This window comes from Tubulanus polymorphus, chromosome 2 (genome assembly GCF_964204645.1).
Source record: "Tubulanus polymorphus chromosome 2, tnTubPoly1.2, whole genome shotgun sequence".
Lineage (NCBI taxonomy): Eukaryota > Metazoa > Nemertea > Palaeonemertea > Tubulaniformes > Tubulanidae > Tubulanus > Tubulanus polymorphus.
In genome coordinates this window covers 1,999,123-2,022,202 of record NC_134026.1, presented here as the reverse complement: position 1 = coordinate 2,022,202, position 23,080 = coordinate 1,999,123, and the positions used below count along the sequence as shown (strand labels likewise).

The window sequence follows — 23,080 nt, the reverse complement described above, 5'->3', positions numbered from 1 at the left end:
CCTATGGCAAATACATAAATCTTGAATCCCAACATAAAATGCTAAATTAACGTTAATTAATTTTACTTTAACAATTTTATTTCATAATGTAAGAATAATTTGTAGACTAAATTATACGATATGATAATCACAGACAGAATTACATTTTGATAGAGTTACGGAGGACAGATAGTTCATATAGTGAACTAAGAATTATTCTTAGACGTAATAGTTATAAATCATCTCCAGCTCCTCTTGTTTCCCAGAAATCATTTTCGGCTCACCATTAGCCATAACGTAATCCTGTAAGACACGAAAAGAACTGCTCAATATCTTTAGTGCCAAGATCTAATTGATGGATTACACAGCTAATTCATAGGTACCTCAAGTTCTTCTAAAGAAGAAGTCCCAGCAGCAATTTTAGCACCAATATCAGTTTCAAAACTTTGATATCTTTCCTTCAGTCGGCGATCAAATACTCCATCATCACCCATTTTAACAGCAGATTTCAAACCTCTTGCAAACGCATCCATTGCCCCTAGAAATGAAGATACATTGTACTAGTACCAGGATCGTGTCATTGGGAATGATTGTATCCACACATTTTCAATTGAATAATCAATGATTCCTGAAACATACCGATATGTGATACAAACATATCAACCACATCTGTTGACTCCCTCCGCACTTTACAATCAAAATTCAAACCTCCAGGCTGCAAACCTCCTTGCTTTATTACTACCTGGATAAAACCGTTAAGTAGATACAATTTTACAATCACATTAAAAACCTAAGCATGTGTAGTTTTCGGTTGGATATGTACCCGCATAACTGCAGTGGTTAGTTTTGCATCCATGGGAAACTGATCTGTGTCCCAGCCGAGATCTGGAGAGCCAGTATTTGAATCAATCGATCCCAACATTCCAAACGTTGACGCCATTATAACATCATGCTCGTAGCAATGTCCAGCAAGAGTGGTGTGGTTTGGTTCAACATTTACCTGCAATTAATGAGACTAGACAATGTTAGACAAAACTTTGCAAAAATCAACCTGTTTTCAGATACAAACATGAATACCTTTAATACGATACCTTGAAATGTTTGTCAAGATTGTAATTCTTCAAAAATCCAATAACTGTCATAGCATCTGAAAGATAGACGTGTTATATGGAATTATGAATTATGTTGAATTTAAATGTTAAGGTATTATCAGTGAGCCTATCTTACCATAGTCATACTGATGCTTGGAAGGTTCTTTCGGTTTTGGCTCGATCAATAACTGTCCCTTGAATCCGATCTTCTCAGCATAAGCTGTAATTGATTTCACGCAGAAGACATTATTTAAACCAAGGGAAGAATCGAACGCAAAGATTGAAGTAATTTGCAAGGAAATGTTACTTGCCAACAACCATACGAAAGAAACTGGCCATGTTATCCAATTCTTTCTTTATATCAGTGTTCAGTAAAGTATGGAAGCCTTCTCTTCCTCCCCAGAAAACTAAGGATATGAGAAATACAAAATCAGTTTGTTTTTTATTATTGCGGCAATGATTGACTGGTGAACATGAAAGTGCTTGTGGAATAACTCACCAAAACATGAAGAACTCAATTTCTTAGCAGTTTCTAAGCCCTTCTTAACTTGAGCACCAGCATAGGCAACAACATGTGCATCAGGATTAGTAATAGCACCATTCATATACCTCGGGTGGGCAAATAAATTACATGTTTCCCAAAGCAACTTGATTCCGTATTGATTCTGTAATTCCAATGCCAAATCAGTAATTTCTTCAAGGTTTTTGTTCGACTCGGCTAAGTTGTTTCCTTCAGGAGCAATATCCCTAAATAGGAATAAAGTTTTTTTTAAATTAATTTCCATAAGAACGTTTATCAAATTCTAAACTAACATGAATCTATAACTTACCTATCATGAAAACACCAATACTTATTTCCCAATTTGTGGAAAAACTCGAACGCAGCTTTCAATCTTCTTTTGGCATTTTCCATAGAATTTGTTCCATCATCCCATGGGCGAACCAAAGTTGGGAAGCCGAATGGATCAGCACCTGTAATAAATAGTAATTGTTTTTTTACTGCTGGTCATGGTAGCAACTGGCTTCTATTTACTTGGTACTATTTCATTACCTGTTCCTCTGAATGTGTGCCAGTAACAAACTGAAAACCGCAGCCAATCTTCCATTGTTTTACCATGGATTACCTAGGGTTACATATAATAATTTGGTGACACAACAGGTAATCAACATTAAAATAATTGCAACTGATCTTCTTGCGTACCTCTTTGGCATTGTAATGTTTAAAACATAGCACATCTTCTGGACCACTATTAGGTTTATATTCAATCTTAGACACATCTGAAAGATGATATTGAATAGCCAATCTAACAACTAAAGACCAGTCTAAGCTCAATGGTGCTATAGCCGATCTAATATCTTAAAACATTCAAGACAATCAATAAGGACAACAGAAAATTACTAAAATGAATCAATTAAACAGTATGCATGTGTGTCTACTGAACATGTGATGTAGAAATTCAAAAAGACATAGATTTCAAATCGGATTCCCTTTATACAACTTTTACCCCTTTGATACTGATAGTTAATTTGTACATATCCAAAAATATAAAACTTATAGCCATGATAGGTGCTATTACAATATCTTTTTTTATTTGTTAAAAATTAAATCGAACTATAACCCAGTTATCTCTACATAAGTTATCTAATATATATGTTATCAAAACCTTTTTCTGACAAAAACTTTGCACGTAAGACAGCCCGCTTACACCGCCCGGAACAAGAGGACACTTTATTTTAACCGGCTCGTGCTGCCACCGCTCTCTAAGAGACCGTCAAGATCTCTTTCCTTTGACAATTAACACACTTACTTGGAAAGAATTCACCTGCAGTCATCGATACATCGTTTCTCTTATCTTTACTCGAAGTATCTGACGTAGGTGCAAAAGATGACATGACTCTGATCACAGTAGATTTTTGATTTAATTCTGTAAATTCATTCGGTTTACCCGTCAGCTGATGATGTCCACACCGGCGCCATCTAGCGCCGTGGAGCCGAATCGACCTTCACCTACGCCATTTTTGGGCTGGATATAAATCGTTGACTCTTCTTTTCTCGATTAAAAACCGCTAATAATCCGACCAGATTTCAATTTTATCGCCACAGTATAGGATGCATTGAAAGATACATGTATGAATTTACTAAGGTACTGTTCAAATTGCTGTATTTATACGCGATGATCGATTTGAGAAGCTCTAGAGAGTGCAACTTTTAAACACGAAGAAACTGCATTTCTGATTCTGCAACAAAATCCAAGCCAAGCCCAAGCAAGGTTTCAACTAAGAAAGATTTCTTCTTTCTCGATAATCATTCATGTCATTCTGCTATTCTCAACTCTAAATTGAACTTTACTTTGAGATGGACTTTATGCAGATAGCATCTTTGAATTAGCCTGCTATAAGTGATATGGCTGACTTTCATTCACTAACTATAATCCATCCTGCGCCTGCAACAATCACCATTCCTCTCAATTCAATAGAAATACATTTCATTCGTAAACTTTAATATCACCGAATCAAAAAAAGGTTCAGATAAACTTTTTTGACGTTTTGAAATTTGGAAATTTAAGTGGGGGAAACCGAGCAAATTGTGATTCAAATCTTTATTCAGTATAAATAAGTACAATGTTTGTTACTGACATTCAAACATACATAGCCTAGGCCTACATGTTAAAAAGGGAAGAAAAAAGGATTTGAACCTGGCAGCAATAGCATAGCTGTCAAGCCCAGTTACCTGCGATGAAATTCTTACTGAGGGCCAGGGATCCTAAATTTCATCGAATTTATTTTGTGCAGCAGTGTGAATTTGTTAAGTTAATTCATTTCATCTACCACTAAAAGATCGTTGTCCGTTTTTACAGGTAAAGAAACTATCGACGAACTAAACTAGGATTTGAAAAACTGCGGTGATTGAATCAGCTAGCATTAGCCATTCGACTAGAAAGTTCAAGCTTCCTTTCCGGCGGGGCCGCTGGAAATGATGGCCTGACCGAGTATTGAAAAATGTCACAACAGATACTTACATAGTGTGAATAATAAAACAGCAGTTCGGACAGAATGGGATGTAAATGTTCTACGAAAGTAATACCAGCTACAGTAGCATGGAGTTTATTACTCGGCGCTACAGTTCTCTTCTTTGTATTCGGGTAAGAGATTAAAACTCGACTTATTTGATACTGAAATCGAGAATTGTTCTTCGTATTTATTTGATTGGATTTGTGTCATACCTGCTGGGAACGTACCAAAGGGTCTGATTTTGAAATCCAAAATAGGGTCTGTAAAGATATAATCAGATGATTGGATGATAATGGTTTCAGCGGAAAGTATTTTATGTTTCAGATGTCCATATTTGGCTTTAGTCTACACTCTAGCTATACCGATATACCAAGGAATAATTTCAATATTTGTGATAGCAAATTTTGCCATGGCTACGTTCATGGATCCGGGAACATATCCGAAAGGTGAGCACCTATGCCCTTAACAATAGATAGCTGTTTGAATTAGCCTAAATTAAGTTGAATTACAGTAACACGGTCTTTGGTCGCAACATGGACCCTAAAACGATAAGTCCATGGTCATAACTGTCTGAGGAAACAACCTATAATCCCTGGGAATATTTTGAAATTTGTCAGTTATGTTTCTCATCATTACTATGATGGTTTTCACCCAAGTTGGGGGTAACTTTGAAACCCATTCTATGAAACGGGGCCCAGATGTTTTGTTTTCCTCAATCTGTCAAATATTGTTCGTGTTGTACTGTTAAGACCAAAAGGCATTCAATATTGAACTCATTTGCCCAAACATATAAATGAATAAAGTATTTGATGGTTTATAATTTTTAGCACACGATGATGAGGTCAGAGACGATGATTTTCGCGCTCCCCTGTATAAAAACATAGATATAAGCGGTATAACAGTGCGTATGAAATGGTGCACGACTTGCCAGTTTTATAGACCACCGAGATGTTCGCATTGCAGCGTCTGCAATACTTGTATCGAAGTGAGTGTCAAATTATTGCAGCTGTAGTCGTGGCATCGCGTGTTCCTTTCTTCAAATCTGAAATTTGTACCGTTTGTTTTGTAGACTTTTGATCACCATTGTCCGTGGGTGAACAACTGCGTCGGACGGAGAAACTATCGATTTTTCTTCATGTTTTTAATCTCGTTAACCATTCACATGATGAGTATATTTGCCTTAAGTTTAGTCTACGTCCTCGATCACAAGGAAAATCTAGTTTCTGTTCAAAACATTGTATGGTATCCTTTATCAAAATGCAGTAGATCTCGTTTGTTATGATGATTATGGAGATAGTTCTGTTCCTATTTGTATTTCAACTGTTGTTTGCACTGGTTATCGTTTCCTTGACGAGTTATTTTACAGTATGAGTGTGATGTGTATCATTGGTTTGTTAATTGTACCGATTTGTGGATTAACTGGTTTTCATATGGTGCTGGTGTCTCGTGGTAGAACGACCAATGAACAGGTATCTCTTCAGTTCATTTACCTGATTGACTGAATAGTTTATTGTAAGGTTTATTCTTATCCAAATTTATTTTTTAATTAGGTCACCGGTAAATTCCGTGGTGGACACAACCCTTTCACCAGGGGATGTATGCTTAATTGTCGATTTGCTCTTTGCGGACCGCTCTGGCCGAGGTAAGTCTACTTAACGCGGTATTTCAGTTTTAAATATGAGGGGTTTTAATGAAATCATTCACGGTATTGTATGTCATGTATTTGCAGATTGGCCGGACGAACCTCAAAGGCCTACATAGTAAACTTAGATTCATCTAGAATAGCTTACACTGCTTCAGCGAATGATGTTAAAATATATATGGATAACAGCAATGGCATACAAAAAAAATCCAACTCACACACCTATAATAAGGTAGGTCTTGCACTCGACGCTATCCTTAACAATAACTACCATGTAATTGTTTGAAAAAGTATCCGCGATTTGCTAGGTTTCATACTTCCTAGTGTACATATTTGACTTGTAAATATGATGTGTCTTCCTCGTTTGAATGAGAATTTTATGTGTCTCAATCAGGAAGGAAAAGCTTGTTTCAGTTGTCTAAAGAATGAAGGATATTCGGCGTTTATTAGCGCGATTTTATAGTTGTGGAAATATGAGAATGACAACTGATTTAATTCAATTTGGCATTCTGTATACTTCCAGGAACTCGAGGAACAGAAGTTAAGTTTAATGACCTGACCACATTATCAAAATGCCAAGTAAATCTTATCCTTATATACATATATATATATATACATACATAAATACTATACATATATAATACCTTTTGGCTGGCTTTCACTGTTGTTTATTCTAAATAACATAAGAAAAAATAATATTTTCTGGCACTAAAAATACTGACAATTAGTAATATGTGATATTTGATAATAAAATGTGTGTGTATCTAATGAACATTTGTGTAGTTGGAAATTTAATTTCGTAGCTTTTTTCGATAGTTTTCAATAACATTTGTCATTATTACATTATTCTGAGCAATCATCCATTAGTTCAGTGACCTGATTAATATGGTAAGGAAGATTGAAAATATTCTTTTATAGTAATTAGGACATCAAATTTAGCTGTAGAACTATGAATACCATGAAATATTCTGTCAGAATTTAGATGTAGGATAGAATCATCCTAGACTTATCTTAAATTTAAAAGTTTTCTGTCCTTCCAATCCTATTCTTGCTGTTGTTTATCGCGTCCTTTCCCTTAAAAAAACAACCAAACCAAATTTTATTCTAACGTATTGTGTTTGTGTATATATGATATAGATTACGTGAAAACCGGTCCATTGTGTTTTGAAATATTTTTGAAAAATTATTTCGGATAAGATATCCTTGGCGGAATTCTTTTTATTTCCTATGAAACTGTTATATTTCTTACTCAAATGGTATATAATTTTGAAGTATTTTTGCATGTTTTCCAACAGAAACGCAGATATCGAGATGATGATTGGGCATTGAAAGCTTATATCAGAATAATGTATCTGCGAAAGCTTTATTTTGTACAAACCATTAATCTTAACATGTGACTAAAAATTGATTTTTTTGTTGAATTATGGCTACAGTTTTGCTTTAACGATTTATTATCAGTTCATCTAACGCTGCTTATATAATAATAATGCTTATATTCAATGAATTAAATGTAAATGAACTTTTTACTGAAATTCATTTGTTTGAGATGCAGTAGACTCAGACTCACTCAGCACTCGTCTAGATTCCTTGCTGCAATATTTGCCGCAATCGATCCTAATTCAGTATTTTGAGTCTACTGTATAATAAAATACTTGTACGCGAAGACACAGTAATTAGCTTTTTAAAATATGACCTTCTGGTTATGGAAATAGTAGAATTACTGACTATCTGCAATTAGCAAAATGTTCAGTGATGTTTCTTTTCAGTGGGTGAACGTTGGTATCATAGTTTCCTATTGAACACCTGTATTATCAGCTATACCCGACATACGTAGCGTTCTATGACATCAGTAAATATTTAAGAACCTCCTTCCCTCATCTGAACTGAATGAATGCGGGGTATTTGATGATAATCCGGGTGTACTCTTTTTGGTTTGGTCATCGCACTGAAAATTCGCACGGTTTTGGAGAAAGTATAAAAAGAATATCTGTATTTTTTAGCAGGAGACGGGCGACTTATCATCAGAACCAGATGTGAGGCAGTCCTTTCTAGACAAGGTTCCTTGCCTTGATAAATACATTGTTTCACTTTTTACTATACACTAAGATATGTTGATATTATAACCGCAGCTAGTGTGTCTAAGCATTCGTCTATCCCAGTGTTTTTCATACGTGTTGTCGTTAATTGAATGCAGGTAATTGCATGAAACCAAATCAATTTCAACGAATGTCTTCATCAATCAAGAAAGTAGAGCTTTGGATTTTTTTTATAATTCAAAAATGTCACCGGGATAGATGGTATGCAGCCGTGTGGATGTATGTAATTACGATCACAATACACATCATACACATTGTACAAAATTGATATAAAATCATGTCATACATAGGCCTATCATATTTGTATTTCATTTCTATGAATCGGTTGGATTTTTGGAAAATTAGGTGTCATTGCACATGTGTACTCTACCATAGGCACAAATATTCACTGTGTCAGTAACTAACATCTTTAGTCCTCCCTCTCGGGGGTCAAATGTTTATCTCGGAAACAATGTCGACAAATATGTAAAGTATGTTATTTATGCGGTTTCAATGACTGTTGTTAACGAAGATCAAAAGATCTGTGTTATTTCTCATGTCATAACACAAATACTGCATGATTTTTGAACGTATTGTTTCTGCAAGATCAGCGCACTTTGAGTAATTTGTGTGCTGGGAATGACATGTGTTAAATGTAAATTGATATCGATATGTTGTATAAATTCTGGTGATGTTTCCAACCATGAGAATTATTTACGATCTTTGACCGATGGTTTTATATCGCAAGTTGTTGTTTATACGCATTGTTTTTCGTACGTTTTCATTATTTCTATATTTCCGTCTTACAGATGCAGCGAAGTTTATCGCTGGACGAGGACGACAACATGCAGAGTTTGGGCCAAGATTGTCAACCATCGCCGACGACTAAAACTGATTCGTACACGAATCTGTACGATTCGAGTCACGGTACAGCGCAATACCATTATAAACAACCGATTCAGCAACACGACGAATCACCGAGGATTCATTATCCGCGTGCCGTCGTTTACGCTTCCAACACTCGATCGCCGACGCGATCGAAATCTGCGGATATTCTATCGTCGGCATCGCCGATCAGCGTACACGTCGGTCGCAAAGTGGCGCCACCTAGTGGCGCGATAAACAGCCCGGCGACGGCGGACCGGTCACAGCTGGGTGGATACGTAACGCGAGACTATCATCGCAATCGATCGGGGAGTCGCGATAACATACGGACGATGGATCAGTATCCGTCTGACGTACGATACACTGCTGATGCGTTCAATACGTCATCGCAACCGTTTCACGGACGTCCGAGCGACTTTCGGTCGAAAACGAGCGCCAGCGAGGGACAGTTAGCGCGTACGATGGGCGCGTACGCGGTCGTCTCGGATAGCAATGCCAAACGACCGATATCGTTCGTGAAGGCGTTGGAAATGTCGGATACGGTCGACGTGAAGGGAAGAGAGCAAAGTCGAAGGATTCAGCAGCAACCGGCGTCTAGTCAACGCCGAGGCACAGGTGGCGCCGGCAGTTCGTTGAATATAAATGGATCGAGTTATGAAATATCGGTGTAGTCGAGTTCCCCCAACTCACAGACGTTGCCGGCTTTGTAGTTATTCGATTGTGAAAACTATTTTTGTTATCTGTGATTTTGTATATGCTCTCCGTTAACCCGAGGTGTGTACCCTCAAGCCCGGAACCCCTCTGCAAGTATTTGTATGTTGAGTAGAAACTCTGACTGGTGTTAGATGATGTATTGTTATAGTAATTTCAGATCTCTGTTCTGTAGTTTCAGGGATTTTGAAATTCTACAATTCTTAAAGTATATTATATATGCTCACCGCGGCCAATTATTCGTTAATAGAAAATAGATAGATTGATAGATTGATAGATAGATATCATGTTATAATTTGTTATGAAACACTTCATGATCATTGAATCGTAATTGTAAATTTACTGTTAAGAACTGTAGATAAATCGCTTCTTTTCATATCGTGTGTTCAATAACATTATAAAGAGATAGACAATCGCATCTATCGAAATGTCAATACACAAAGCTTGAATGTAAAGCGTACAGCCCGGATCTAGGTTTACAGTTTGGGCGATGATGTTTATCCTTAATTTTTAATCTTAAGAAACTGGGAGTGGAAATGCATGCATAGTACTCAGCACGGGTCTTTATCTAAAACCACTGTGGAATGAACCTTTCGAAATGTTTCTTTGGTGAGAATGTTTTCATATGAATAGGTACAGATACGTACATCGAATTCAGTATGGTATCAGTGTATCTGTGTTTGATTGATAGAAGTTGTTGCTGAGTGTACGTTTGTTTTAACTCTTGAGCCATTTTAAACAGAAACTTCACACAACGTCTGTACTAATCGATAATGTGGACAAAAAACAATTCTTGAACGATGCCTTAAAAAGTATTATGTATATTGTACTCGCTATAGTCATGTACCGACAGGAACAAACTTCATATCTAACATTGTTTGTTTAGACTGATAATTGTCGTGATAGTAGTAGAACGAGCGATTGAATAGTGAATGTTTCCTTGTAGAATAATTGTTAATTTTCTGAACTAGAGCAGGGATTTTAAGCCAGTTTCTTTAGTACGGAAAATTGTATTCAAATTGATTCATATTTTGTGATTTATATCATAAAATATGAAATGTGTAGACATTCCTAGATGTTTTCCTGATTCTGTAACGTGCTGAAGTTTGTTCATTTTGACAAAGTAAAGGACCTTTGAATGAGGTGCATAACAGAACATACGAAATCTTATCCGAGAATTGTTGATTAAGTCTTTTCGGTCTTTGAAGTTCAATGATCCAGTAATCTCCAGTAATCGGTCCACAGCAGTGAAATTGGATTATAGGGAAGGTACTACTTGCTGATCTGCGTTTGAACAAAGTTTGAGAGGGGATAATTTGTGTACATACATATCATATTTAAAAAGGGTGCACGCACTATGTAACTATATTCTATATAAAGAGTGAAAAATTCATAACTTATCAATTATTGTCTGTTGTCTTTTATAAATGTACATGCCATATGAATGAAGATATACATATATAAATAGATTGGAGCGTATACATAAACAGCACATATATATATATATATATATTTATATTTTCTTGTTATTATACAATATACAGTATATTTCACTCGACAATACGTTAAGTTAAACACCATTACTCATAGATTTCGAACTAAAGTCTAAAATGAACCCCTGCCAGTAAAGTAATCAATGATAATTCACAGTCTCTTTAGAGAAGCTCAGTTTATCTTTTAAAAACTTCACCAAGTTCAGTGTAGATCATCAATTGCAGGGAATGGTTCATTTCAAATCGAACTGTATTAAGTGTTTGCTTATTTAAAGGCCACACACTTTTAGCAAAATTGTTGGACTTGTGAAATAATGAAATAATAGTTTCCGATAATTGATTGAAATAAAACTCCATCAATGAACGGATTTGTATATATGTAAAATTTACGTATGTATATGGTTCAAGTATAAAGGTTCTGTGATTGAAACAAAATGGAATCCCGCCCGGTCTGTTTTTAGGCTGGGTATCGAAGATTAATCCTTAACCGAGGTGATAACTACGGTTACCACATTTCAAATGAACTGACCCAGTTTGAATTGTTCTCTCCGTAGAACTCGATCTAAACCCCCGATATCTGATTTTCATTTTAAATGGGGTTCTTTTTTGAATATGGATTAACTCGAATGGCTCACAAATTTTCTTCTTGCGTTAATTTTCAAACGGATGACAATTTTATTACTTTTTTCTCTTCAAGTTATTTCATGTACAGTTTCACTTTCGGTAAACAGTTATATATTATATTTTTGCCATCCAGTTTCAAAACAAGCAAGCGGTGTCGGTTAGTTCATAGATTCACCCGCAACCACTGGAACTTAAGTTAATTTATTTCAATGTACGTATTTATTATCATTTTTTTTTAAATTCAAAATCTTTTACTTATTGATATTGAATTCAATAGATTTATGAATTAATTGCTTGGCTTGCCTACGTCAGAAATTCCACCACTTTCCCACTTGGTGCTCATTGATGTATTCTTTGTGTGGGCATTATATGATCAATTGTATTTTATTGAGTTGCTTTTTTTAGAAAGAATATTGTGAAGAAAGTGTATTCAAAAATTTGAAAGGTATAACAAACTTTATAACGTATGATAAGTAGAATTTACCTTTAATTAATAATAAGGGAAGTCTGTTTATATGGGCTATATAATGATTAATCACGCGCTGTAGTTGTGAGTTTAAACGCTTAGCCGATGTTCTGAAGAACAAAAAAAATCTTTTTGCTAAATTGAACATTTTTATAATTTATAGCTATGATAGATGAACTCCTGATCGATATTTGAATATAGAGACTGTAAATAGAGATATAATGTATTTAATGTAATAAACATTGTACATGCAATATAGACTTAGACTCTTTAATGAAAGGAACGCAATAGATTCTTCAGTATTATTATTATTATTATTAACTAACACTCAGTCTCGTTGTTAACTGATTACTGCGTGTGTCGTGCACTGGGGTTCGAATCCGTTGAGCTACTTTTTTTTACGCCTAGTTTATGGGATTCGAACGTCACTCCGTTAGCCAGGTCGCTTACAGTGGCTAGCGAGTACAGAACAGGTCGCTTGACACTGGCACGCGAGTACAGCTATGCGGTTCGAACCCCACTCGAATCCCTTGAACCGATGCTTACTCTGGCATGCAAGTTACCACTGTGGCAGCACTAACGGTTTCTATGGGAATGATTGACGCCATACACTGCTAGTACTGAGGTTTTTCGTTAATAAATTCGACTCTAGAGACTAAATTCTTATCTTTGACACGATACAGAAATACAGCACTGGTAAATTAACTGAACTAATAGGTATTTCACTTTATTCTTCGTGTGCCATACAATGAATTATATTTTTCTTTAGTTTAATGTCCAAAAACAACAACAACAAAAATCCAAAATCATTTGTGTTGTCTTCTTACTACTCTTAATACACAACGACAACGTCAACATTTGACTAGGTAGGTCTAGCTATATCGTCTTAAAAAGTCTCCTCTGATTGCAGATTTTGCTGTATTTTTTTAATGAATAAAATAGCCAATAATGGCTACATCTTACTCTCGTCAGTAGACAGTATGCAACATAAATTCTGACTATTTTCTAAATGCTACAGGATTCATTAAGGATGTCAGACCCTGAAAATAAACCGGAGGTGACCGCAGAAAATACAAATTCGTCTAATGATGCTGATCAGATAGAAGAGAATTCAGTTGCCAAATTAAAAAATGTAGAAACTACTGAAGCGAGTGATGCTACAAATACAAGTCAGTTAGAAGACAAAGTTTCTGCTGAAGTCATAGATGCTGTTGACGAAGATGAGGAAACAGCAGTAACTGCAAGTGATCAGGTAGATGAAACTGAAAATGAGGAGAGAGAGGTCGATGATAGTGAATTGCAAACTGAGAACACTAATGCATCAAATAATGGAGCTGAAGGGAAAGATGACCAGACACCTGCTGAACAGACACCAGCTGACCAGACACCTGCTGACCAAACACCTGCTGAACAGACGCCAGCTGACCAGACACCTGCTGACCAGACACCTGCTGAACAGACACCAGCTGACCAAACACCTGCTGAACAGGCACCAGCTGACCAGACACCTGCTGAACAGAAACCAGATGACCAGACACCTGCTGAACAGACACCTGCTGAACAGACACCAGATGACCAGACACCTGCTGACCAGACACCTGCTGAACAGACGCCAGATGACCAGACACCTGCTGAACAGACACCTGCTGAACAGACACCAGATGACCAGACACCTGCTAACCAGTTGGCTGATGATGTTCCACAATCACCAGCGCAACCACCTTCATTTTCATCTCCATGTCCATCATCAGGTGTATCCCTTCCAAAAACTCCCAGTGCTCCACCCAGGTACAAACGAACTAGATCGATATTCAACATGTTCATTACTTCTCTATTTGAACTAATTTATTATCGATGTTTTGATATTCAGGTCTCCAGAAGAGACTGGGATTAATATTCCGAGTGCACCACCAGCCCCGAGCAAAACACCGGACCAATCAGAGTTTCTTATTCCTTCAGAACGCGGTATGAATGCATTGGTACGTACGGCTAATTTATGGTCACATTTGAAAAATGACATATTAAAGATTAAAACTGCATCGGAATAACTGAAAGTTAACTTAATAAACCAAATTTTGAGCAACTGGTCCTTATAGTTAATTAAATAAACTGGCACCTGAATATCAAATATTTGTGGCTTGCGAAATACTTGGATTTCAATCTTTAATTATCTGTTTGTTTTGTAGAATATGGTTTGGTCGTTCGGTATGAACATCAATATACCGGTATTGAATATAACAGATGGAAACAGTAAGAGAATCATGTATGTTGTAGCTCATACCGGTGTCCTGTATGATATAGAGTACAATACACAGAGACTGCTGCAGGGACATGTACGTAAAAATAAAAACACTTTTAAACGATGAATTCCTTCTTATCGAGATCTTGCTGAAAATTGGTGATTAATTTTTTAGTCGAACCCGATTAGTTGCACGTGTGTGAGTGAAGATAAACGTTGGCTCGCTACAGCTGATAAAGGCACCGGTGATAATATACTGATAATTTGGGATTCACAAACTGGGTAAGAGCCCGTTATATATCAAATATAATCAAAATCTGTTGCCATCGCTGATATTTCAATCTCATATTTTGGTTTACTATTTTTAGAATGCCAGTAAGAACAATGTTTGAACCGGCAGACGGAGGTATCGTATCGATGGCGATTACAAATGATGCTAAATATCTCGCCACTTTGTCCGTACCTGACAAACAAGGTGTGCAGACATTAGCATTATGGGACTGGACGAATGGTGAAAATACACCTATGCATAAAACTGAAATAGATCCGAAATATGGATTGCAAGTAAGAAAATCAACACTATTTCATGATTTTTACGAATTCGAATTAAGTTATAACTTTTGTTAATGTGAACAGTGGCGTTGGAAGTACAGCGACTGCTGCGGTGAAAGCCGTGGCAACAATTGAATGAATGACGTTTTTTTTTCTTTGAATACCACGTTTTTGAAGAAATTAAGTTGATTTGCCGCGGCAATATTAATAATCTGTCCAAAATCGGTATTTGGCCGCAGCGATAAAACATTGCTTCCAACGCGCCTGGTGAAATAAAAGTTTCACTGGAAATATGTTTAATGTGTTTGCAGACATATGTGTTATTCAATCCTGATGATTCGACGCAATTGGTTTCAAACAATGAATCACAAATCATATTCTACTCTTATGTAAGTCTTAATTCTTTAATTAATTCGTTATTTATTCGTTGAAATTACTTTGGTATCTCGTGTAGAAAATGTATCCATTCTGAATTCAGAAAAATGGAGAATTAGTGTACTACGCTCCGGCTTTATCTGATAAAGATTTCAACAAACCAGTTGGAAAATACAGCCAATCAGTGTTTCAAAAGGGAGGCTCGAGAGCACTGACCGCGACATCACTCGGAAACCTCGTAGTCTGGGAAAATATAAAACCATCACCGGAATCATCTCCCGATAAAAAGGCGTTGAAACTGGTTAAAATTCAAGACAAAGCGATCACCGTTTTGACTACAACCGACAGGTATTTGATGAAAACTGAATAATGTTAATTAGTCACGTTAGAATGAGATAATCATAGTGATGAAAACATTCATACTTTTAGGTTCCTTGTGACAGGGGATGCATTGGGTCATGTGAAATATTTTGATCAGACATTAAAACTTGTAAACTGGTAAGTTTAGTATGTGATGTAATTATAATGATAATAATAATCATAATCAATGATAATAGTAGTTTATTTTCTTACATAGCGCACTTCAATCGATTCATTACTAACATTGTTTATATCCGATCTCTGTAGGTATCAGGATTTCAATGTAGGTCCCGTTAATGCTCTGTCATTTGCATATTTACCAGATTTCGATCTCGTGTTGTAAGTAACATACATGCTCCATCAAATCTATCGATAAACGAAAGAAAAAACAATGAACGAATAATATTGCTGAATTTTGTAGGAAGCGCGAAGACACTCAATATCCGCCCGATGCTACAATATCTGCGAAACAGTTCTTTATCAGAGATTTTGTGGTTGGATCTTCTGCTGCTATTTATGCTCATGTGACGACGGATGGAACGGTTATTGATGTAAGTTCATCTGCTCACGAGTTAACGACATTAATATTACACCAGTCTGTTTCTTACGAAAACTATTTTTGATGTTTTCACTCAGATTATTCACAGAGATCACGATAGCGCTGTACACGCATTAGCAACACATCCATCAGAGTAAGTATTCTCTAAATAAGGTTTAGTAAAACCTGCCTAATCTGCAACAGTTTTATATCATTCAGTCCGATTGCACTAAAACCCTATGTAATCATATAATTTCAGTTCACGCGTGGTCATTGGAAGTTACTCTGGACTGTTAAAAGTCTGGGATTATGTCAGAAAGTAAGCATCATTTAATGAGTAAAATATTAGCAGTTACTTGTTTTCGTCTAATCAAAATGTTGATATTCAAATTTCAGAAAACCAGTCGCATCTCGCTATTTCGATAGAGGACAATGCATTAGATGTTGTGCTTTTGATCCAAAAGGATTTTACTTGGCTGTCGGTTTCACAAATGGAACTGTAAGAATTTTAGACAGTCTCACGTTAGCGGATGAAGTTCAAAACCCATTCCATTATTCACATGATGCCGTAACAAAACTGGTTTTCAGTCATGATTCCCAATATCTCGCTGTTGCTGTACGTAGATAATCATCGTTTGATTTTAGTACCGAGGCATACGATATCTTTCTGTTGTTGTAAAGTCATAGATAAATTTCTCATATTTCAGGATGCCGAGTTCACTTTATCGGTGTTCGAGCGATCGAAACACCGCGAAGGGGAACCGTGGTTGTATTTGGGCAGAAATCGGGCGCATTACAAAGAAATCAGAGATGTTTTGTTCGGAACACAACTCGATAACGGTAAACCACGTCTGCTTTCATTAGGAGATGACAGATTCCTGGTAAGTGCACAATACCTCATTATTGCATCAGATAGCTAACGAATGTACATCGATTCATCAATTTCTATCGTATATCAGATTGAATACAATCTTGAAGACAGTTCGAAAGACGACCTGAAGGTGTTGGCTTCTGACCGTATCGAGCAAAGCGCTCATCCTCTCTGTATGTCATGGTATCCCCCTATTACTAAAGAACAGTTTATCTGTACAGCAAATGATCAGGTAATTGAAGACAATGAAATAACCAATATTCATTGAGTATTTCATCTACTCGATAGAGAACAGTTTGTATGTATTCCATACGTTTTTACAGTTCAAGCTGAAACTTTACAATTCGACGACAAAAATGTGCAGAAAAACATTATTAGGACCAACATACGCTTCACCTTTAGAAAAGTAAGTATCGCTCTTATATTTCACTAACTTTAAAGATAACAATGTTGACAACAACAATGTTTCTCGTCTTACAGAATATTGATTTTACCAACTGCTGATGAGATTAACGATAAGAGATATATGGTTTATAACACTCGTGATAAAGTTGGTTTGCACGTTCTACCGCTGGATGGAAATCCACACAACTCAATGGCTCTAATCGCTCATCCAAATGGGGTATGTGTATCACTTAGATATGTACGAGATATTTATCTATACATGATTTAACTGATCAATTAGTTGTTTCTTATAGGTCTCTAATTTAGCGTGTAGTTATGATGGTAGATATGTCTTCACAGCTGGTGGTTCAGATGCTTCCGTTCACATGTGGGACACTAATCTAGAGTAAGCTTCAAATTCTCGTTGATTTCTTTCATCTTTTCAGTTCATATGTATTTGTTTTAACAGTTGTGGCCAATTTATATTTCTGTTTGACAGAGTGTTGGAAGCCCAGTCGAGTTTAGGTGGAAAAGATTTGATACCGTTTTACGGCCTGTTGGATGGCGGAAGAGATGGAGAACTTTTCGCCGAATTAGAAGATTACTTCTATTACGCCCAACTCAGAAGGTAAAAGGAAAACCTTTTACAGGATGGCCATTGATCTGGAAAACTCAGGGAATCAGAAAAATCTAGAAAAATTCAGGGAAAGGGAGACAAATATGACAAATTTTACCAAAAACCAGGAAACTCCGGGAATTCGGATAATGCTATTTATCAATACGCAATTCAATGAAAAATGAAAAAATTGTAACATTTTAAACCTAGAAATTTCTCTGTTTCTCTCATCAAATTTTGTGTAATCTCATGGAAAAATACGGGAAAACTCTGGGATTTGTAAATTGGCGGAAAGTGGCGCCACCCTGATTCACTTGAGCTGGGTCTTTTGGCCACAAATGATAAGGCTCTGATACAATGTACTGACTGTTGTGTTTGTAATTTATAGTCAAGGTGTAGATACAATGGATACAAGAATAGTTTCCACGAAGATAGCTCTTTCTGAAGTACCATTCGTCATGCGTGCTATGGGTTATTACCCATCTGAACAAGAGGTTCAAGATATGATCAATGAAGTGAAATACAGCAAATACGTCGAGACTGGAAAATATGTTCAAGATATTGATCTCGGCGAATTTATCAAATGTACGTATACTATTTCATAGTCATTTCTATAATTCTGTATAAACCGTTTTATTGCAAATGTTCGTCCATCGAAATTTTTCAGTGTATGTCAATCATCGGCCTGCTTTCGGATTATCTCCTGACAAACTTCGTTGGGCGTTCGAAACGCTCGGTATTCCTGCCAATAGTGGACAATTTGCTGTTGAAAGAGCAGATCTTTTGGACATGCTACAGAGCAGAGGTAACATTATTAAAATGAACTAACTTCATATGAAATACAAATCAAATACTATGAAAAGTCTGGCTTGATTTATTCATCAAGATTAACACAGATTTTACCAAAAAATCTAATCTTTAGAAAATATTTCGGTTAACCACATAGCGTTCTTTAACAAGTTTATATATATATATATATATATATGTATTCTTTTCTAGGAGAGCATATGACAGAATATGAATTGGCCGAATATTTGACGACATTATTAGGTTTTAATCCCGAGGGCGGCACTAGTGAACTGCAGGAATTTGATGCTTCAAATGCAGCTGAAACGTTAGATGAATTCCTACCGCAGGACATTACCGCTGAGTTATTCGCGTCAGAAATGCTCGGACTTTCATTAAACGCGGCAGATGTTCTGGACGTCATAGCCGAACAACAAGCATGTACATAATAAACATGTACGATATAATCAATAATGTGATATTTATACCCGTCCATACACATGTGAATAATATTGTTATAATCATCTAAGTTGTTTTAATGATTTTGTGTAAATATAAAATATTAGTCGTTAAAAATCATAACACGATATTGAATCACGTTGATCACGAGATATCTTCGGTTATCGACGAAATTTCCTATCAGCAGCGAGTACCTTACCCTTAAAATTTGAACGCATTGTCTTCTGAGTAATTGATCATCCAGGCTTCACCTCAGTAGTTAGTTATCTAATCGTTGGTGGTAAGCTTTTTATAATTGGATGGGCTTATACAAACCGGATATGGTTTGTGAAAATATCCGATCGTGAAACTAAACCAGTCAGGTTACTATCACCTCAGGTGTTTATACTCGAGACTAGACTTCAGAAAACACTAGACATTAAACTTTCAATCATCGTACTTATTATCTAGGCTGTGAATGGAGCTGCAGATTATTCTACATCAGAACAGAATTCGACATTCCTCAATATCCCGAGAATTCAGAAATCAACAACAGTGATGAGATAATAATGAACTTGTATTGGATTTGGTCAAAATCTTCATGTTATTATTAACACGTTCTTTTGTTATAACCTAACAATTGAATATTATAAGAGACAAATCTACATGTATATATGATACATACAACTCTGTGGTGTCTACTCTATATCTTTACTCATGACATGTAACTTTGACCAAGTTGAAAATAGCAAAACAAATATAAAGCATCTGATAGTATTTCGTAAACAGCACCTAAACAAACTTATACAACGTTCTACAGTATAACCTTTAACAGTTTAAATAAGTTATTTTTCTTCGCTAGGTGAAGAAATCGTTTACGGTTTTTAAATGTGTTGAACTGTTGATATGCCCTTTCCTTTTTTTGAATAAGTACAACAATTCATTTCGAATCATCTTAATCGCAAAATAGCAAAAAAAGTTTAACAGACCTGCTTGAAGCAGTAGGGTTCAAACAGAACCATGCTATTAATTCACAATACGGACAAATTAGTTCATCTGTGAATTACATACATGAATGAATATTACACATATGTAATTAAATAAGAAGGTGATTGTGTATTTGGTAAGTTGGGAATGCGCTCGATAAAATCTATTTAGATTTTCCCTGCGCAACTACTTTAGCAACACGAGCCGCTACTTCTTCTTCTGAAGCGAGATAATAATGTTTCACTGGTTTCAGGTCTTCGTCTAATTCATAAACCAATGGTAAACCTATAAATACACAGGAAAATGAAACATGAAATTATCGTATTCGTTTTTATTTTAACTCATTTGCTGCCAGCTTGATGATGCAGTGCCACACGAATACGCCCGTAGGTTGGCGGCAATTACGTAGTCAGCCTTTGCTCGAAATTGACCAATGAGCATTGAGAATGAAGCCGAGTTTGTTCACATTGCCAGCCAATCGGGAACTGTGTCGTTCCCGTACATACCAGGATGCAATAATCGTAGTGTAAATATGAAGAATCTTTATGAATACATTCGTAGCCGGTACTGGTGACAGAACCGAAAGTATGAGTTAATTTGTAACCGGCACTCGACGTGTTTAAGTGCGGGAGTTATTACGACACGAACTTACCAGTCGGGATATTGAGTCCGACAATTTCATCGTCGGGTATTTTATCCAAATATTTCACAAGACCTCTCAAACTGTTGCCATGAGCAGAAACGATTACTCTTTGTCCGCTCTGAAACAAGATAATAGGTACAATATACATGTATTCATTTTCGATGTTTTGACTGTTGAGTCGCATTTCATCTGGACTCAGCTAAGGATATTACTAAGGTTAAATCATTTATTCTCTCATTAGAATTGATTTCAATCCAGCAAGTGATTAGATTTGGATGATGATTTTGATACGTACGAGTATAGAAGGAACGATCGCATCAAACCAATAAGGCAAAACACGTTCAACAGTGTCCTTCAAACATTCCGCTCTCGGTATCAAACTTTTGTCGACCATCTACAAAAGAAAATTGCATTTAATCATAGGATTGCTGAAGTGTTTGAGTAATTATTCTTAAAAACTATCGTTCGCCTACCTTGTATCTTCGATCGTTGCCAGGGTATTCTGAACTGTCTAAATCAACATCAGGTGGAGGAATAGCATAAGATCGTCGCCAAATCTGAGTAGAAAAATCAGGCAATATTAACAGGTGGCTAAACTGGGGGCAGATCTAGGATTTTGAAGGAATGAATGAGAAGGGTAATTAATCCAAACAAACAGCTTATGAGCGAAGCAAAATTAGTCGTACGAAAATCAAAACCTATAAAAGACCCATCCTCGCTTGCCAGGGGTCCGGTATCGCTCCCCAAACTCGCTCCCACCAGCGCCCCCTGGCCTCAAGACGCGCGATTTCATTACTGGCGCTTTTGCGCATGACGCGTAATAAATCGACTTGCGAAATACTTCCTTGTTCGGTAAAACTTTCGCTGATTGGTTCATTTAACGGGCATTCCAACAGCAGACTAACGTTGTTTGTTACAAGCGCTGTGATTGGTCCGACCTGATTCTGGTCGGATAGTAATGACTACGACGACTCGTGAGGTCAAGGGGTTAGGGGAACAGCATTATTAGCGTAGTGGGTTCGAATCCCTTGACGGGTGAAGACCAGGACTACCACTCTGCTGTCTCTGAACTCAATCATAAACTATCATACAAACCTTTACTTTATCTTCACCGTGAAGCTTAGCAGTTTCTGCTTTATTCAAACCAGTTAATCCTCCATACATACGTTCATTCAGTCTATAATGACGATGAACCGGAATCCAGTCGAGATCTAATTCCTCTTGAATAATATTCAACGTTTTGACGGCGCGTTTCAAAACACTCGTGTATGCAACATCGAACGTGTAACCTTTTTCCTTCAACAACTTAAAATTGAAAGGTAAATGATGAGCAAGAACGTGGAAAAAATACTAAGACTTAGGGCCGGCTACTGACTGAGACTAGGAATAAATAGGAACGGAAGTACGTCGTCAAGAGAAAAAAATCGTTGGATTTGTTTTCACCTTTCCTGCATCGTGAGCTTCAGCGATTCCAGTTTGTGATAGTGGTGCATCATGCCATCCGCAAAATAAATTCAGCTTATTCCACTCACTTTCACCATGTCTGACGAGAACGATCTTATATTTGGTAGTCATTATTGTCGAAGAGGATGAAGCTAAACGGGGAACTAGACGACTAGAAACGACCTTGAGTAACTGACATTGAAATAGCATCGTATGAATAGTTTTGAATGTCAACAACAGAGGGCGAAACCTCCTGGTCGTGAATAAGTGCCCTCGACGCGCGGGCCGGTCACCGCCCAATACTATAAGTCAGCGGGCACTGGGCTACAGGCCGGGGCTCGTATCAAAGTTCACCCAGTCCTGTCAGCGGGTGTCCCCAGAGATCTCCGTCGCTCTACGATCCTAATGAAATGATAAGTGTAAAAGATGATTTGCATCTTTATTGGCGCCTTCCGAACTCGCGGGCCCCGGACCCCGCCGAAAAAAGAAGATAAAGATAGAAATTATCATTACAACATAGTTGTAGAATTTCCCTATTTTCTGTTTCTACGTGTTCCTTCTGTTTTCCTAGTTAGTTACCTAATCGTTGCTGCAGTGCGACGACGCAGAGAAAAGAATGAGAGAAGACTCTTTTCGTTTGATATGCAAAATACAACTGTTTATTTCCGACTCCGCGGGATAGGCTCATGCTAAATGATTGACACGCAGGGCGGGATATAGTTAGTTACCTAATCGTTGGTAAGGCTAAAAAATTGATACCTTGTTTCTCCGCTCTGCTGAGCTTAAATGTTGACCTGGCCGGCCGCCTATCTACCCTATACATTACTTTTTTTTAAATCGTGATCAATTTTACCATAACAGACCCGGCCG

At 36.8% G+C, this 23,080-nt stretch overlaps 4 protein-coding genes across 6 annotated transcripts; 2 read left to right on the top strand and 2 right to left on the bottom strand.

Annotated features, from left to right (window-relative positions):
• Nucleotides 1-82: 82 nt before the first annotated feature.
• On the bottom strand, nt 83-3,111 carry LOC141900843 (xylose isomerase-like). The gene is made up of 12 exons (XM_074787891.1): nt 2,879-3,111; nt 2,272-2,348; nt 2,122-2,194; nt 1,901-2,042; nt 1,570-1,817; nt 1,382-1,477; nt 1,207-1,290; nt 1,071-1,126; nt 803-979; nt 619-721; nt 363-517; nt 83-282 (listed from the first exon to the last, which is right to left on the bottom strand). Exons 1-12 carry the CDS (start codon nt 2,961-2,963, stop codon nt 199-201), a joined length of 1,380 nt encoding a protein of 459 aa, XP_074643992.1. The 5' UTR covers nt 2,964-3,111; the 3' UTR covers nt 83-198.
• Nucleotides 3,085-12,190, top strand: LOC141900842 (palmitoyltransferase ZDHHC8B-like). 2 transcript variants are annotated; one of them, XM_074787889.1, is made up of 10 exons: nt 3,085-3,214; nt 3,929-4,213; nt 4,407-4,528; nt 4,910-5,067; nt 5,152-5,324; nt 5,449-5,551; nt 5,633-5,724; nt 5,812-5,956; nt 6,248-6,265; nt 8,609-12,190. In XM_074787889.1, exons 2-10 carry the CDS (start codon nt 4,125-4,127, stop codon nt 9,353-9,355), a joined length of 1,647 nt encoding a protein of 548 aa, XP_074643990.1. In that variant the 5' UTR covers nt 3,085-3,214; nt 3,929-4,124; the 3' UTR covers nt 9,356-12,190. The 2 variants fall into 2 exon arrangements, with proteins under 2 accessions (XP_074643990.1, XP_074643991.1); XM_074787890.1 differs by lacking the exon at nt 6,248-6,265.
• Nucleotides 12,191-12,588: 398 nt separating this feature from the next.
• LOC141898834 (cilia- and flagella-associated protein 251-like) lies at nt 12,589-19,215 on the top strand. 2 transcript variants are annotated; one of them, XM_074784953.1, is made up of 23 exons: nt 12,589-12,695; nt 12,997-13,766; nt 13,849-13,957; nt 14,165-14,311; nt 14,393-14,499; nt 14,586-14,781; nt 15,081-15,158; nt 15,248-15,492; nt 15,574-15,642; nt 15,772-15,843; nt 15,926-16,055; nt 16,141-16,196; nt 16,302-16,361; nt 16,439-16,658; nt 16,750-16,923; nt 17,002-17,145; nt 17,237-17,319; nt 17,394-17,535; nt 17,612-17,703; nt 17,797-17,925; nt 18,302-18,498; nt 18,581-18,718; nt 18,913-19,215. In XM_074784953.1, the coding sequence occupies exons 2-23, from the start codon at nt 13,009-13,011 to the stop codon at nt 19,146-19,148; spliced, it is 3,582 nt and encodes a 1,193-aa protein (XP_074641054.1). In that variant the 5' UTR covers nt 12,589-12,695; nt 12,997-13,008; the 3' UTR covers nt 19,149-19,215. The 2 variants fall into 2 exon arrangements, with proteins under 2 accessions (XP_074641054.1, XP_074641055.1); XM_074784954.1 differs by lacking the exon at nt 12,589-12,695 and adding an exon at nt 12,758-12,844.
• A 481-nt stretch (nt 19,216-19,696) lies between these two features.
• LOC141898821 (putative phosphoglycerate mutase) lies at nt 19,697-22,399 on the bottom strand. The gene is made up of 6 exons (XM_074784938.1): nt 22,211-22,399; nt 21,863-22,072; nt 21,241-21,324; nt 21,063-21,161; nt 20,777-20,885; nt 19,697-20,409 (listed from the first exon to the last, which is right to left on the bottom strand). Exons 1-6 carry the CDS (start codon nt 22,340-22,342, stop codon nt 20,288-20,290), a joined length of 756 nt encoding a protein of 251 aa, XP_074641039.1. The 5' UTR covers nt 22,343-22,399; the 3' UTR covers nt 19,697-20,287.
• Between the last annotated feature and the right edge of the window lie 681 nt (nt 22,400-23,080).